General features: G+C 33.1%; 1 protein-coding gene across 1 annotated transcript in view; it reads left to right on the forward strand.

Moving 5' to 3' along the window:
• The first annotated feature begins 2,378 nt into the window (after positions 1–2,378).
• Positions 2,379–17,142, forward strand: part of LOC122576860 (dynein beta chain, ciliary-like) — a 192,355-nt gene continuing 177,591 nt past the window's right edge. The window contains exons 1-6 of the mRNA XM_043747713.1: positions 2,379–2,527; positions 3,760–4,274; positions 9,254–9,372; positions 12,243–12,560; positions 12,662–12,734; positions 13,042–13,215. Coding sequence (XP_043603648.1) covers positions 12,332–12,560; positions 12,662–12,734; positions 13,042–13,215 — 476 coding nt within the window. The 5' untranslated portion in view covers positions 2,379–2,527; positions 3,760–4,274; positions 9,254–9,372; positions 12,243–12,331. The remainder of the gene's footprint in view (positions 2,528–3,759; positions 4,275–9,253; positions 9,373–12,242; positions 12,561–12,661; positions 12,735–13,041; positions 13,216–17,142) is intronic.

Raw genomic sequence — 17,142 nt, forward strand, 5'->3', positions numbered from 1 at the left:
TTTTGAATTTGCCGCGTTTCGTCCTGGGACTATCGGTGGACTCGTCAATAAGGCTACGTCCGGTAGTGCCTGCCTTAGACGCAGAGGAAATCTCGATAACTGCGGTATTTGTATTGTGCGTGCGCCTCTGTATATTCGACCGCTAGCGAGAGAGACAGACACACTTCGTTGTCGTCGCGTAGTAGCCCTCCTCTTCTGGTGTTGACAGTTGAGTACCCGGATCGCCCGGGAGGTTGTTTTACGTCCGCGTTGATGTCCTCTATACCTGGTTGGCGTGTCCTTTTGTCACCGATCCCGCCACAGAACCTTTGCAACTGAACCGCTCTCTTGAAGAAAAGAATGTTATAGTTTAGTTAATTTTACCGTTACCAGGCTCACTTTTCTACGTTTCATTCAAGTTTCTTCTTAAAATTATTTAAGAAGACCTTAGACAATGAAAACCGCACTTAACGCAACTCGATAACGATTTTTCATCCACATACTCATTCAATCAAAAAGATAACAAATGAACAAAGTAAAAATATAATTATATACGTTGCACGATTCTCCAGTGACATTGCAAAGAAATGATTAGAGTAATTACAAGTCCGTAAGTATTCATTCGTGACTAAAAAATTGTTTATCAGCGATAGCTTTGTTATTTTGCCTGTGCGTTATTAAACATTATTGATACGAAGAAACCACTAACTATAGTTAATGGGCAGTGATAAGAACTAAGCACATGGGCAGAGTGGCAACTTTTTATAGGAAATAAACAATTGCGTCATATAAATGGGTTAATATCTTATAAGAAATATTACGAGTTGTTAATTATAACAAACATTTTGTCTTGTAGGTGTTATTCGACAAGAACTTTAATTCCGGAAAAGACAACGAGCTTACAACACTGAATTCGTATTTACCTGTAGTGAGTGCATCCCTGTGTTTTTTAATGAGACTTCGTAAAAGAACTCTTCTCCCAATGGAGTGCATGAAATTAATTGACCATCCTTTAATTAATGACAAAATGGAAAACTTACTTAAAGACAAATACGAAGAACTTGAGGTAATATGCGATAAAATAGTAATAAATGTTAATATATATTTAAGCACGTTTAAAGCTCGCATTGAACTTGATCAATCTCTTCTTGCGATACTGTTTCTTCTTATTTGATTTTGTCATGGATAGAATATGTTTCTCTAAGATCTTCTTTTCATTGATTTACAATCATTTGTAATTGATTAGAATATACAATAAATAACGAAGGTATAGTACATTTATCATATCGATAATACTATATTGATTATATTTATTTCTTCAAGGCTATTATTGACGAAAAGGAAAAAGAAATATTTACCGCGTGGGCGGAGAAATTGCCAGAAATTTGGGAAACCCACTTAACGAAAACTCTTTTAAACGTTAGAGAGGATCAACTGCTGGAAACGAATTTCGACGCTGCTTTAAAAACTACCTTGAGAGAGATTCGTTATATGGTAATTGCGAAGATTCCCGATCTTTCTCAAGAAGCCATAGATTTTTATAATAGATCACAATTCTTCTTCATCAGCACTTACAATCTCAATCTGATAGTGAATTGGTAAGTCATGTTTTTATTCTTTTAGATATATAGATATAGAAAAGAAGATATAGAAAAGAAGATATCTCTTCTTCCTCTTTTTTTTCTATGCAGTTCATTCATAGTTTATACATCACAGAAAAGTAAAATGTTCCCCTTTTTTGAGGAGACATTTGAAAATCATTTTGGTACTTGCATAATACTATTAGGTCAGTAACAGTGAGAGAATTCACAATTAGGGGCCACAACTGTGACAGTCAAGATCAAAACAGCCATGGAATAACAATTATTTTTTCGACTGAAATGTTTTTGGTTGCGAATAATGATTGTAAATGACCAAAAAGTATTTTTTATTCTCGATTACCATCATCGATGAGGGAAACTTATTTTGGTACATCGCAACAGTTATCGGTGAGAAAAATTGCATTTCCATTGCACACTGTAATTATCGAAGAAGAAAATATCGTTTTGATTTTTGGTTTCGATTAAGTTGTCGGCTTCGAAGTTTCTGTTTCATCACTGGGAATAGTACAGTTTCCGGTTCAAATTACTAACAACCATAACAACCATAATAAATTGCAACAGAGCGAGTTTCGAAGAAACTTTTCATTCGATAGAAAATTATATTTATCAACCTTCTTATTTACAATCAAAATCATAGATTGAAATTAAATTTAGCAAACTCGTATTTTCTTTTAGTTCCTTTCAGACCAACAAAAATACCGTTTTAGTGCGGATGCGGCGAATTGTCTCGGTGAAGTGCAAAACAACGCTTTACAGCGTTATGAGCAACTAAAATATAATTTCTGGCATTGATAACTATTATTAGCGATAGAATTCGCCCTACTCGATAATGGCCTGCTAAATATTGTTATGACGAAACAGCTTCCTTTAAAAGTCGTGCACAAGTCTTGAAATGTAATAGAACAAAAAAACAAAGAAACAAAAGGCAGCATCGCGACAATATAAAAGTAAATATATACGACATTTATTTATCATTTATCATTTACAATAGACGGATATCTTTGAATAAAATAGCTTATTATAAATAGAGTCTTTGATTTTGAACGTGTACTGTAATAATATGTGTAATAATAAATATATACATAATAATATAAAGTATATTTTATATTATTTTGTTATATTATTATTATTATATTATTATATTTAAATTATATTATTCATTTTTATTATATTATTATATATGTGTATATATATACTATAAATATAATATAAATATATATATATACATATACATATATGGAACTGTAAGAAACTACCAGATTCAAATTCTAAATTATAACATTTTCCGGTATTCCCCTGGTACCTTGTAATAGCCTGAAACCTTCGTGGTTGAAACCAATTGAATTTACCAAATTATTTGTCAATTAAATATCTCTACATTTATTTTACAGACTAATTCTATCCAAAATTTTGATACCGCTAATGGCAAGTACTTTGTATAACTAATTATCTAAATACCATTAATATGTATAAATATTGGTGTGGTCATATTAGTGATAAGCTATGGTACTGCTGCTACTTGTTTGTCGTATATATTTTTCGATGCATTTCCTTGTATTTTCTTTTTTGTTCTTTATCTACAATTTTTATATCTTCGTGCAAATCTGATCAATTTTCATATATTATGGGTTGTCCCAAAAGTTTCTTTCGCTTTATAAGGAAATAATAGATGCACGATATTTTGTGTTTTATGTTATTTTATTCAATTATGTATTTTGCAGTAATAAAACAAAATACATCATACATAATTCTATAAAATAATAGAAAACAAAAAATGTTGTGCATCTATCATTTCCTAATAAAACTAAAGAAACTTTTGGGACAATCTAATAGATAACTTCACATACATTTAGAAAGTAGGCCTGTACTATCTTAAAATAGTTACATTTCAATACTTTCTTTACACTTTATATGCTCTGTGTTTCGTTATCCATTACCTTACCTTACCTTAGCTTTCTACGTATTTCTTGTCTCCTGATGTTCGAGGTTTCACCTTGTCTGAATCCCTTTGCTTATGTTTGACGACTAGGTTCTCATGAAACACTGTTCTTTTGTCATTTTCTCACGCTGATATTTATATTGCTGGATAAATTGAAATTCATATACAGGCTGGTCTAGAAATTAGCATTTCTCATGCACATATTTTCATATTTTTCTTTTTCATTAATCCTTTTTGCAGGACAGAGAAGGGTAGCTACTGATGACGCGGAAAATGTATTTCCTCGGTGAACGTCCATTGCACCTACGTTTAGGACGTTTATTAAGATCCCGAAAGTAGATATCACGACAAATGTTACGTAACGTAACGCGACATCGTAGCAAACTAGTACGTATGTATGCAGCAGATACGAGATTTTTGTAATGTAGAAGAGGCGATTGTTGACAGACCCGTTGCACAACCAGAAAAGAAAGTCTTGTATCATGCGAACGAATAATTTTCCCATAATTTGGTCATTTCTGATAAACTCGGTTGTGTACAGAGGATAATTATTATAACAAATACAGCACAACCCGGTATAACTTTGGGACACACGCTGATTGATTCTTCTGAGAAAATTAATTTTCTGATCAACGCCGAATGTCACGACGACTCCTCTACGCGCCTTTGATGCGCCTTCTTGTAACAACGGGGTGGTAACCAAGCAAATGGCTGCGAAGTTTTCGATCTTCTTGCAAGGTCGTGTTATCCTCCAGGTCAGATAATCTCAGCGATTTGTATCGTCACAATATGGTTACAGCATACTCTTCGGAGATATCGGGCTTATGCCACGTCCCCCGCTATTGGGTGTGAAAATGAAGCTAAAAATTTTAAATTGCTCATGTCCCCCTCGTAGATCCTAAAGTTGCAGATCAAAGAATATTTACAGAGTTTAATTTAAATATTTTACAAAATACGAAATATTGAAGAAATTACCAAAGATATTTATAAAATTTACAAACCTTGCCGAGGAGTACCCTACGTGGTTCATTAAATTGTTAATAACGTGTTAATATCCCTACACCTTCTTCAATCTTAAGATTACGCTTCGATAGCAACCTGATGTAAATGTGAAACTGTTACTAATTCCATAATACCTGAAATGTAATAATAATTTACGAGCGTGTCACTGAATCGCACTTAAACAACTTGTTCACATCCATACGTGTAATATTACGTCGTCGTCATTAATAATCATTTGTTTTTCATTATTAGCGAAGAGAAGAATTAGGAATGAACTTACATCACTTTCAAAAGAAATGTTTACGCAATTTCATTTATTAATGAAATTTCAATCGATTAGAACAGACAAGCATTTTAAGATTCCAATTGTAAATTGTTTACAAATAAGAATACATAAATTCGTGCCTCCTCAAATTTTTCCAAAAAGGAACCTATACCAATTCTACGATATTAGTGAAAGGCTTCCTTATTAATATTGCTATTGTTAATATTGTTTTATTATTATAGTTTATTATATAATAATGTACTTGTCAATATTGAGGTTCATATTGCTTTATTATTATAGTCTGTTATATCTTATTATATAATAATGTAGCTGTTAATATTACTATTTATAAGCTACAGTTGTACTGTAATAGTACAGGTAGTACTATTTACTATCTATAAGCTACAGTTGATGAGAAAATAATCAAAACGATGGTAAATTATAGAAGCAAAACAAAAGCTCATAGTATCCCATTGATTAACAATTTACATAACCAGCACGTCCAAAGAACACTTCAAAGAGATCATGCGGTAGATCTGATAGAAAGATAGAATTCGCCTGTAGACGTTTTCTCAATGGAGAAATCGTCTACGTGATATTCAATTCAATACTAAACGTAAGAATTTGTTTAATGTCCACGTAGACAAATTGCAAAGAATTTTGGAGTTGAAAAGAGGAAGAGATTGGGACGATCACAACATGATTTTTCCAGCAATACATATGTAGGAACAACCAAATATTTGAATTAATTTCTTGTTCATTGTTGCCAACAATATTCTTATGTAATCATCAGAAGAATCGCATTCCGTTGGTGTCTTACGCTTGCTGTTGCAATCACATTTATTTATTGCCTGGTTATTCGGAATATTATCGGCTGCTTTCACAGATTGTAAGCAGGTCTCGTTCCTCGCGTAACTAAGCATTTAGAAGGAGATATAATTTATCATTAAATTTGCACAACTGTGAATGGGATCAAATAAAGAAGAACTTTCATTTTGCGTTGCTGCGCAATAAACAGTATTGTAACATCAGTTCTTAACCAAGTAGCTGTTTTTTTACGAGTATACTCGTCATGAAGAAATGGTACAATATTTTGTGCTACGATGAGCACTGTTAGTAATAAAATTAAAAAATAAAACAGTCGTTTCGTTACAGTTTAATTTTATATTATTACTCACACATGCTGTGTCTTTGACGAGTATACTCGTCATCGCTTACTCTTTGCGTCACACTTTAGGTACGCACTCTTCAAAGTTTTTAAAATGCTCGCTACAGCTAACCAATCAACCGTTAAATTTTTATCGTGATCTTATAGTTCGGCCTTGAATTCTTTGCATTTTATTGAAATCAAATGTTACGTTCTCCAACATTTTTTCACAATCTAATTTTGATATTGCCAGGCAAGACCATAGACAATGTAGATTAATAGTTCAGTAGTTCTCTGCTTGAAATATATACATATATTATGAAATATATATTGAAATATATATATTGAAATATATATTACATATATTATGTTTAGTATTAATATATACAATATATATGACGAGTATACTCATCAAAGGCAGAGCATGTGTGACTGTAATAATATAACATTAAACTGTAACGAAACGACTGTTTCATTTTTTAGTACATAATATTAGAAATAGTACAAAATATTGTACCATTTCTTCATGACGAGTATACTCGTGAAAAACAGCTATTTGGTTAGGAACTGATGTTACAATACTGTTTATTGTGCAGCAACGCAAAATGAAAGTTCTTTTTTATTTGATCCCATTCAGTTATGCAAATTTATATATATACATTTATATTTATGTTATGTTTATATTATTTTTTTCTTATATTCACTTGTAAATCATGCTCCTAGGATCTTGCCCGAGAAGTAGGAAGTACCCTGTATAATTATATATCATATATATTATTGTATTATTATAATATTTAATATTATTATTATTATTACATTGTATGTTATGATATATAATGTAGTATTTAATATATAATATACAATAATGTAATATAAAGACGTATTATATTGTAATATAATATAATATACATTATATATCATATTTTATTAATATATAATAATATAATTGGATATAATACATATTATAATGTAATATACAATTTACCAGCATAACTTGCTCGCAGAAGGAGCGGACAGCTTTGTAAAAAAAAATCTGGTACATACCGTCGAAAGGCACTCCTTTTATATTACAAAAAAGTTTTTTTTTTTTTTACGTGGAGGAAATCTTCATAGACACCTTCCCGCCAACCTGTGCGTGGGGCGGAGGACACAGGGCGGCAGTAGAAGATAGTGCCGGATTTTTACCGGCTAAAACCTCCACGTTGGGAAGGAATATGGGGTTGGGATACAATTGTTAGTAAGTGGTGAGTTTGTTAGTTAGTTTAGTTAGTTGCGAGTGATCGTCGCCCTGGGATGGTCTCTTTTTTATATCGGCGAGGATTCGAACTCGCGACGCGTCGTTTTCAGTTCGGGACCTTAACGAGCGTAGCTGGTTGCCCCACGNTCAAAAATTGACCTCCATCGCTCTCAAGTATACTCGACCGCTTTGGTATTCAAATTTTTATTCAGCTTCGTATTAAACATTTATTAGCGTGTAAAAACAGTTGAATATAAAGGCGATTAAAGAGAATTAGAATTTTAGGAGCAATTGTAATAAATCAAGATGTTGAATGATGAAAATGAAAAAGTTTCTGGATGAAAATGAAAAAGTAAATCGATGAATTAGAGGATAAAATACAGAAAGGAGTCAAGTTAAGGTTATAAGTTACAAAGTTAGGGGCAAATGTTGTGAACACCGAAATAGGCTTAAAGATGTGAGAATTCCATAACATATGGCAATAGCAACTGCGTCCACTTAGAGCATCACCGATATTTCTAGAATTCAGGGAAAATATTGTTTATGAAAGTTACCGAGAATTGTGGTAATCGTAGAATTCCAGTAATAAGTTCTTTTCTTGGCGATGAGCGTATGGAATACTTCTTGTTCAATTAATTTTTTTAAATAGCATATTATACATTTTTGTTTTCAGTAGTAATAAGTTTATATCATGTTATCGGCCTAATTTGCAAATGCAACTAAATAATTAAAAATCGTAATTATAACGATGATACAGTCTACAGAGTGTTCCGTTTAAGCGAGTACGCTGGAATATCTGACGAGAAATCGAAATTATAAAAAAAATGTTCTTACAAAAATTGTATGTGAAACAAATGTTGTTAAAAGTAAGAAAAATTTGTTAATAATTCTTTTATGTGCCTTATTCTTCAATGTGACCACCATCGTTATTAGAAATACACGTTTGTGTATTATTAATAATTGAATTAAACATTCCATGAATTACAATTACAAATTCAATTACGTCGTATCCAATCACATTGCATTTCGTAATTTAGATCTCTCAGTTAATTAAATCGCAATGTAATTCGTGATCGTAATCGAAATATAATTACAAAATGCAATGCAATTGAAATACGATTACAAAGTACAATTTAATTAAAATATAATTAGAAAATACGATGCAATTGAAATATAATTACGTAATGCAGTGCAATTGAAATAAAATTACGAAATACACTGAATGATATCCATATTGAGAGGCAATGAGAGGAGGAAAAGAGCTTTTTTAAAAATTTCAAACAGAAAAAATTACTATTAATGATGAATATGGTATTATTCATAAATATAAAAATTCGCCTCAGTTTTTCAGAGATTCGAACTGTAATTCAGTTACATTGTATTTAAATTACTCTCGTGACTCCAGTAATTAGAGATTCAATGAATTGATAAGCTGAATTATTTAATTCAGTAGTATTTGTAATTGGACCGCAGTTTCTAATATTTATAAAAAATATCTTCCAGCATTTTCAAACTTTGCGCTAAAAGTTGAATGGTAGATAATGAAAATTAAAATCGATCATTAATCGATTATCCATCTAACAGAATAATCTTTCATTTTTGACGTCCACTGCAGCATCAGCATCTTTACCATGCGAGGAGCAACGGTATGGCACGTGAAGATGTCAGACTCAGATAACCGACATTTCCTGACTGTTGTGACTCCAATTTATGACTCGTTACACGAAGTACCATCGAATAGCAGGTCGTTGAATTTGTCTCAAAAGCCAGTGTAATATTAACAAAAAGATATGGTGCCATTTAAAAACAGCAACTACGTCAACCACAAAAATATCTTTCTAATTAATACTTTTACCGTCACGAAATAATTTCTATAAGAATATTTTCTTTATAACTTCGATCTCTCGTGACACGTTTCACCGGAAGATTTTTCACTTCAATGGAACACCCTGTATATACATGTTTACCGTTAACAAATTTAAGATAATTGTTATTTTCCAAAATTTATTAAATGATACTTAAGTTACTATAATAGTATATCCTAGTAATGTAATTTGTTTTTTAAACAAAGAATATATTTCAGGTATAACAGAATACGAAATGAAAGCGCTCCAGTAGAATTTCAGTTAGTGGAAGATGAAGTTGAAAATATTGACAACTTGATTAATTATGGTCAAGAACATTATGATTGGAATTCGGAAGGTATAGAATTGATAATATCCCTAAAGTTGCACATCTCTTTTAAACTAAATTATACTTGCTCTTTAACAATTTCATATATCATAATAATAATTATTAATATAATACTTTTATTATATTAATTTTTATTATATTGAATTTTATTATATTATTTTAATAATTATACTAAAATATAGTTATTCTTATTTTTTATCGTTTCATGTGTTATCCACAGTTTGCTTTATACATACTTTGTTTGCTTAGAACATTGGATCTGCTATTACCATTTGCCTTTTATCATGAAATTGATTTCTATCGATAACGAAAGTTACAACAGAATTTCGTAGAAGTGCCACTAATCGTTCCTTGTCTATCTAAAATATTATATGTATATATGTAATAAAACCTTAAGTCGTAAATCGTAAGTCCTTACATTAGATCAGACGATCGATTCTGGAAAATCGATTATATTTTGGGAATAATTAAATTAAATACAGTAACAGTTGATAACAGATCTACTACAAATTTTACCTGAAAATCGAGAATCGATTTTCTAAGTCCTAAATTACCGATCTTCTCTAGTTATCTATTCTATTCTATTCTAGCAAATGACTGCCGGTAAAATAAAACCAAAATAAAAATGTCGGTTGGTGGGTAGTTTGAATTCTATAGAATTTACATATATATATATATATACATTGTCTAATAAAGTCATAAAACGCGTTGGGTCTTGTAAAAGCATATTTATTTGTAGAAAATATTCCGTACAAATGTTTACCCATATGACGAGCAACTACAGAAGGTAACTGTTGGTCGCTTGAAATATTTCGTAGAATCTTAGCAGAATCGGTAGAGGTTAGGATTCTATTATTACGTTGCAATGTAGTGTGTAATATTAGGTTGCGCTAAAGGTTTCTTTCGTTTTATAAGGAAATAATAGTTGCACAATATTTTTTGTTTTATATTATTTTATTGAATTGTGTATGATCCACTCTGTCTACTACTACAAAATGGAAAGAAACTTTTGAGACAATCTAATCTAATATCTCGGATGCATACAAAACATGTCTGTACGAGTTTCACTATGATTACATGCTACCGAGTTCTGTCGGAAGTTGTATAATTATGTATACGGATACGTATACATAACTATACATACGATGTACGATAATTTATCATCGACATAGACGATAATTTGATTTATGAACTGACGTGCAATAATTCAAGCAATAATTCAATAAAATAATAGAAGTAGAACAAAATGAATCATATGCAACATTCAATAGAATAATATAAAGCAAAAAATGTTGTGCGCCTATTATTTGCTTATAAAACGAACGAAACTTTTGGGCGACCTAATAGTATGTCTGTATATCCCAAAAACATTGTCAGTCTATTAGAGGCTGGTTGCACGTCCAAAAATAAGTTGATAATGCAGGATAATATTTTCTTATCCGGAGCTTCATTTTCGAGGAAATCGAGTTTGATTATTTGTCAAGTAGTTTTGAATGTGACTAATTATAAAATAAACTTGATTAGGTCCGGGTATAGATACAATTGGTGAGAAGTTATTCAACGTGTGAAAATAAGTAAAAATATATCCTGAATAAAATTTCTTTGTTTAAAGTTTCATTCTCAAGAAAATAGAGTTTGAGCATGTTAAGAATTGCTCTAGTGCAGGCGTATGATAAATCGTCAGATAAATATGATAAATCTTCTTCACGAGAACAGAACCTGTTATGAGAAAAATTTATTACGCAATTCCTACTTAATTCCATATATAGAATAACAACTTCCTGTCGATTATTCGCTTCTATCCAATTTGGGATTAATCCAGTTCAAGTACAGTTGACAAGTTTTTAAACACATCTTCCTTGAAATGAAAGGCACGGATAAAAAGATTTTATTCTATATCCTCGATTTATTTTTGCAGAATTACTATTTACTTGATCCACTACTTATCAGTGACACCTTGTATGTAAACTATTACTCCTGCATTTCAGTCAATAAAAAGTGATATACGACTTTTTGGAATTTTTGTAATTTATCCAATTCTTACATAGCACGGATGTGCTCGAAAATGTTGGGTCGGGTCGATAATTTATCTCAAGAGTGACTGGGGTTCCCGGGAATGATAAAATTAAAAAGGTTAGAACATGAGCGAAAAGTAATACTGGAGGGAATATAATATTTAGAAATATATGAGATCCCAAAAATGTCAGGAAGCCGATGCTTGGGACGGGTCGGGTTCTCAGAAATATTAGACAATTAGAAATTGTCAGGACTCCGGAGAATTTCGGGATTCTCGCTAATTATGAAATAGTATTAGCTAGAATATGGAGCAAGAATATTTTATTATGAAATATTTGTAATTTTATAATTCTTGAAAAACCCTAAATTTACAGGAATTCTAATAATCTCGAATTACCAGATACTTTAGGGAGCCCAACCCGATTCCGAGCAAAATTCTCGACTCGATCCCACCCGATCCGACCCAATCCGAACCAATTCTATTCGATCCAATCCGACTCGATCCGACTCAACACGACCCGACCCGATCCGATCCGATCCGACCCGATCAGACCCGACCCGACCCGACCCAATATTTTCGGGTTCTCACACATCTCTAATAATATTTTAAATGTTATATATGACACGTATTTCGTTATTATCGTTGCTTCATATTCTACACTGTACAATTTTATAATTCTGGAAAATCCAGAAATTCTCGGGAGACCCGACAATCTCCAATTACGAGATACTTTCGAGACTCCACCCGATCTGTCCCGAGTATCGGGTTCTCCTACATCTCTAGCGCATAGTTATACTTTAATTAAGAAATACGCCGATGTGTTTATCGAATTCTTCAACTTACTCAAACAAATATATTTTAGAGGTTCCAGAATATATCGATAATTTGTTAAAAATTACTTGGAAATTACATGCCAGAGTGTTTCGCGCGCAAAAGAACTTGAATAATATTATGGATGAAATGTACACTTGGGCAATGATGCCAGTTATTTACCGTAAGGATGCGAGAGATGAAAATTTATTGTCAGTAGCTGATAAAGACGACAGATTTGCGGAAAGATTTGCGGAGATCGAAGCAACAGCTGAAGAACTGGAACAAGTATTAAAAGAAAATTATAAACTGTTTTTCGACTTGCTCCCAGATCACGTCTACAATAAAGAAGAGCTCGAATTATTAGACGGTAGCCGTTCAATGATTTTTGTATTTTGCTATGGAGACTGATTAACAAAGCGTTTTATAAACTTTTTGAAAGCGTTATTTATTCAATGCAATTATTTGTAGCCCACACTGAAGAGGAAGAGGAAGTAGAAACGGAAAAAGCAGCAGAAGAAGAAAACGGTGCCGAAGCTGCAAAGTAAAATTAGGAAACCTGAATATCATTATTTTTGTTTCGTTACGCATTTTTATCGTATTTTTCGTAACAGATAACAATTTACGGAAACTCTTATTCGATGCATGTGATCATTTCTTATTGTCAGTAATCAATTTTTCTTGAATAACTGAATGAACAACTATAGAAATTAAAATAAAATAATAAAAAAGGCGGACGACGGTAATTTAGATATAAGATAATTCTTTTGTTTCAACGATTGCTTAAAATTTATAATCGACAGTATTAAGAAGGAGTACTGTCTTATAATTTTATATTAATATTTCATTAGGCCGGATGAGGAAGTACCTGAAGAAGCGGAAGTACCGGAAGAACAAGAGCAAGTAGAAGAAGAAGAAGAGGTTGATGAAGAAACGTTAGCAATGAGACGCGAGAAATGGCAGCCTTATCTACTCTATGTTGACAGTTTAATTTCCAAAGGTCTCATTCAGGCTGTCTCCACAAGGTTATTAATAATAATTGCGATGCTCGACTAAAATTTATCTTATTTTAAATTAATACTAGTTACTACTTAGAAAAGCTAACTGAAAATTTAAGATATTATTGTTTATAACAGTATTTTATGGATATTTGGTTTCAACATTTTGCTTATACAATATTTCTTGTCCGGTAAGAAATATTATTCCAACAAGGGAGTGATTCTACGTGAAAAAGTAAGTCGGAAATATAAAATAAAATTTGTGCGGTAGGTTCGTTTTATTTAAGAAACCTCGACAGGCGTCTATATCCCAATTTAACTTTGACAGCGAAATATCACGGAAATTGAAAATTTGTGGAAACAAATATTTTACACAAAAGTTGTAATTTCGGAGGAAAACATTTGATGTTGGGTCAAGCTCGTTCGACTTACATTTTATTTTTTTTAATAACGTACGTAATTACGTTACGACAATCTCCATGTTTTATGACACATTCCGATTATATGATAACAACCAAATACCTTTCGTTCTTATCGATTTTTCGATCTGACCTTCTGTTTCACAAATATTTGATTTGCAAATTAATTTTCGCACGGCGAGTCGTCTAACGGAAACCGTACAGTGGATACAGTGTCCATTCGGACCATACAAAGAAGTCGTTTCTATATAATCTGTCCATTTCAGCGTTTAAAGTCCGAAATTAATCTGCACGCTTATCTGGATTGCTGAATTCCTAGAATTCGACTGAGGGAAGGAGAATGGAGCATGAGTGAGATACCGATACTCGCCACTAGAGCATATGGATGGCGGTCAGACAATGTAACTTAATACGACACGCTTGAAGTGTATTTCCAAGAATTCGTGGGAATACCGACGGAAGCTAAAACGGATGAACAAAAGTCCGGAGAGGACACTATTTCATCTTCCCAACGCACAAACGCTATCTTATCGCTCTATGGTTGAAGCTAGAGATATCTCGAGATACTTCGAGAAGATTATCGACGGATCTAATTAGAGCCCGTATTTGTTATTCGAGAGGTAAAGAAATCATACGTTGGCGAGACCCATAAACGAGGTTTGCGTGCAAGAAGAGGCAATCGACTACCGAGGACAACGACAAAGTTACCATTGTACCTGTAGAACAGCGATCTGTATCCCAAATGATGTTATCGATATGTTAATGACTTTTGGTTAGGGCTGCCATTTATAAAATTACTAATTTCGAATAGAGGGCGTTGAAAGCCCGGATTTTTCCGCCTCAAATCTCGGTACTGTTAATTGTTTTTTGGGTTAGGTACGATATCGCAAGAAGCTTCTATAAACTTAGATGTAATACACTTATTGAATTATATAGGTGCCATTTTGTTCCACAAGCTGTCTGCATCTTCCACACAACTTGAATATTCCATCCTTCCAGAACTCGTCGGGGTCTTCGGCGAAAAACTTCTCGATATGGTCTTTCGTATGAACGAAATTCCTTAAAAATCGGAACAAACTTTCCGGGCAACCCAATATAAATTGTAACTGGATAGCACTGTGTTTGCATTTAGACTGCTTCTAATGCGTCTACAATGCGAACGCGATACTTGGAAGTCATTCTTAGAAGAACGAATGCATTGCTGTCCAGTATATTAGTATAGGTGTCTCTAACGCGTGCCACAACACCGTACACAACGTACACACAGCATGATGACACGGATGGTCGGTGGAGGCTGATCGTTCCGACAACAAGCGAGCATCGGTGAACCCGGATGACTACAGAAAATCTCACCGGATATCTCCGGACGCCATTGAAACTACTAAAAATTAGGGGGAACCCATTAGGCGAATGACAGCTCTACCTTCGGTGAAAGCCATGGAAATTACCGACATGCTTCCCGTTTTTCGATTTTCTAATATTCATTACCATCCGAGTGCTCGAAAAATAACAAATATTGGATTATAAAAATAATAAGGAAATCTACAAAATCCATTACATCAGCAGAGATGAAGAAACTAAATACAAGATCCTAATGATCCTAGACTTTTAGTTACCTTGGGAACCACACCCAATCGGCTGGCTGCGGAAACGATCAACACAAGCATAGAAAGAAGACTGAAAAGGAAACACCCAGCAGATCTCACAAAGGATATAACCTAACAAAAACGAAGATGGTACCCCGCTGGGGGTAACCATCCACATGCTATGTATATTTAAGCTATAATATTTTACCAAATGTCCTACTGGACAAATTGTAAAATTTAAATAAATAATAAAAAAAAACCTTGGGAATGGTCCATTTGGATTCACATATCAGCATTCGACAAATACAATGAAAATTACGCATCCCGCGATTTACGAGTCATGGAATGTTACAACATATTCAATATCGTACTTATCTTATTACAGAAGTTGAGTGATAGAGATCATAGATTAAGAATTCGCTTTTGTAGATGCTCAGTTGATAATTTAGAGCAGAAGGCAGATTTCTTTGTGTGGTGTCTGCTGCAGCGAGGAAGCAACATTTCATAGCAACGGATGTCCCAATACATGCAACTGTCATTATTGGTTACATCCACATTGCCAAACACGAAGATGGTACCCCGCTGGGAGTAGCCACCCACACGATAATCAAACATCTAAAAAAATTCACCAAATGTCCAAATTGGACAAATTGTGAATTGAAATTATTAAATAAAAAAAAAAACATCCACATTGGTTCCGACAAGTACTCAATCAACATCGTTGGAGTTTACATGTTTGAGCTGGAAGATTTTGTCTCAAAACTTTTGTCAGGATATCTTGAACGAGGACGTTCGACATGGATCCATCAGAACGATCGACAGAGATCATGGTTTCAGCAAGATAATGCTCCTATATATTGTGCCAGTGATGTTCGTGGTTCTTAGATGTGAAACACACAAGTCGATGGATGGGGCGAAAAGGACCAGTTTTATAACTTTCGAGATCATCGAATCTTAATTCAATTGATTTTTACTTACGGCGCTGTGTGAAAAATACTGTGTACGAGAATGTGTGAAGATGTAATACACAGGAACACGTTCTTAAATTAATACGTATCTTCCGCATCTTGTTACTTGTTACCATCAGTTGAACACTTTCTTTTGATACTGTTTTGATCTTATGGTTCAAATTCAAAACAAAGTTTTGAAAAATTCAAGCGGATGTTGATTTCACACTGAAATCAAATATCTACAAAACAGGAGGCCAAATCGAAGAATTGATAAGAGCGAAAGGTATTTATCTTTTACCATACAATCAGGACCCTTAAAAAAGTAGGGGTTATCAAAAAAAAATAAGCTGGTCGTGATACAGTTAAACGACCCTGACCCAATATTGGGACGCGGGCAGTATCAGATGTTTCCCTCCGAACACTACAACTTTTATTTAAAACATATTTTTCAATGAAGTTCGAGCTCAGTTTACGAGATATTTCGCTGTCTAAGATTACACGGATTTTTTCTCACTTAGCTACTCTGTTCAGTAGCACACATCAAATGGAGGTGATTCCCCGCGTAACAGAATTCGCGTATGTGGAATAACAATCTTTCATATTAATTTTCATATTTACTTGGGAGGTAACGACAGTAGGTTGAATAGATTTCTTCGCACTTAGGTACTCTCTACGGTGGTACAAGGCGAATGGACGTGATTCTCCATGCAAACTCGAAAATATAAAATAACAATTTTTGATACTAGTCTGTTATAAAATTTCAGCATATCAGGAAACATAACCTCTTGGTTCTAAGACATCTTATCATTTATTTGTATGTGTATAAGAGAATGATATAATGTATGGTAATAGTCGTGTAATGTCAAACCATTTTTTCTTCTTGACGTTTAAAGTAGATTATTAGAAATAGATTATTTAAAAAGAGTAAAAAAGATTGGAAAAATAAAAGAGAGGCCAACACCACACGGAGTTCCCAAGCGGTCACCCATCTAAGTACTA

The sequence above is a fragment of the Bombus pyrosoma genome, linkage group LG17 (assembly GCF_014825855.1).
Source record: "Bombus pyrosoma isolate SC7728 linkage group LG17, ASM1482585v1, whole genome shotgun sequence".
NCBI classification, from domain to species: domain Eukaryota; kingdom Metazoa; phylum Arthropoda; class Insecta; order Hymenoptera; family Apidae; genus Bombus; species Bombus pyrosoma.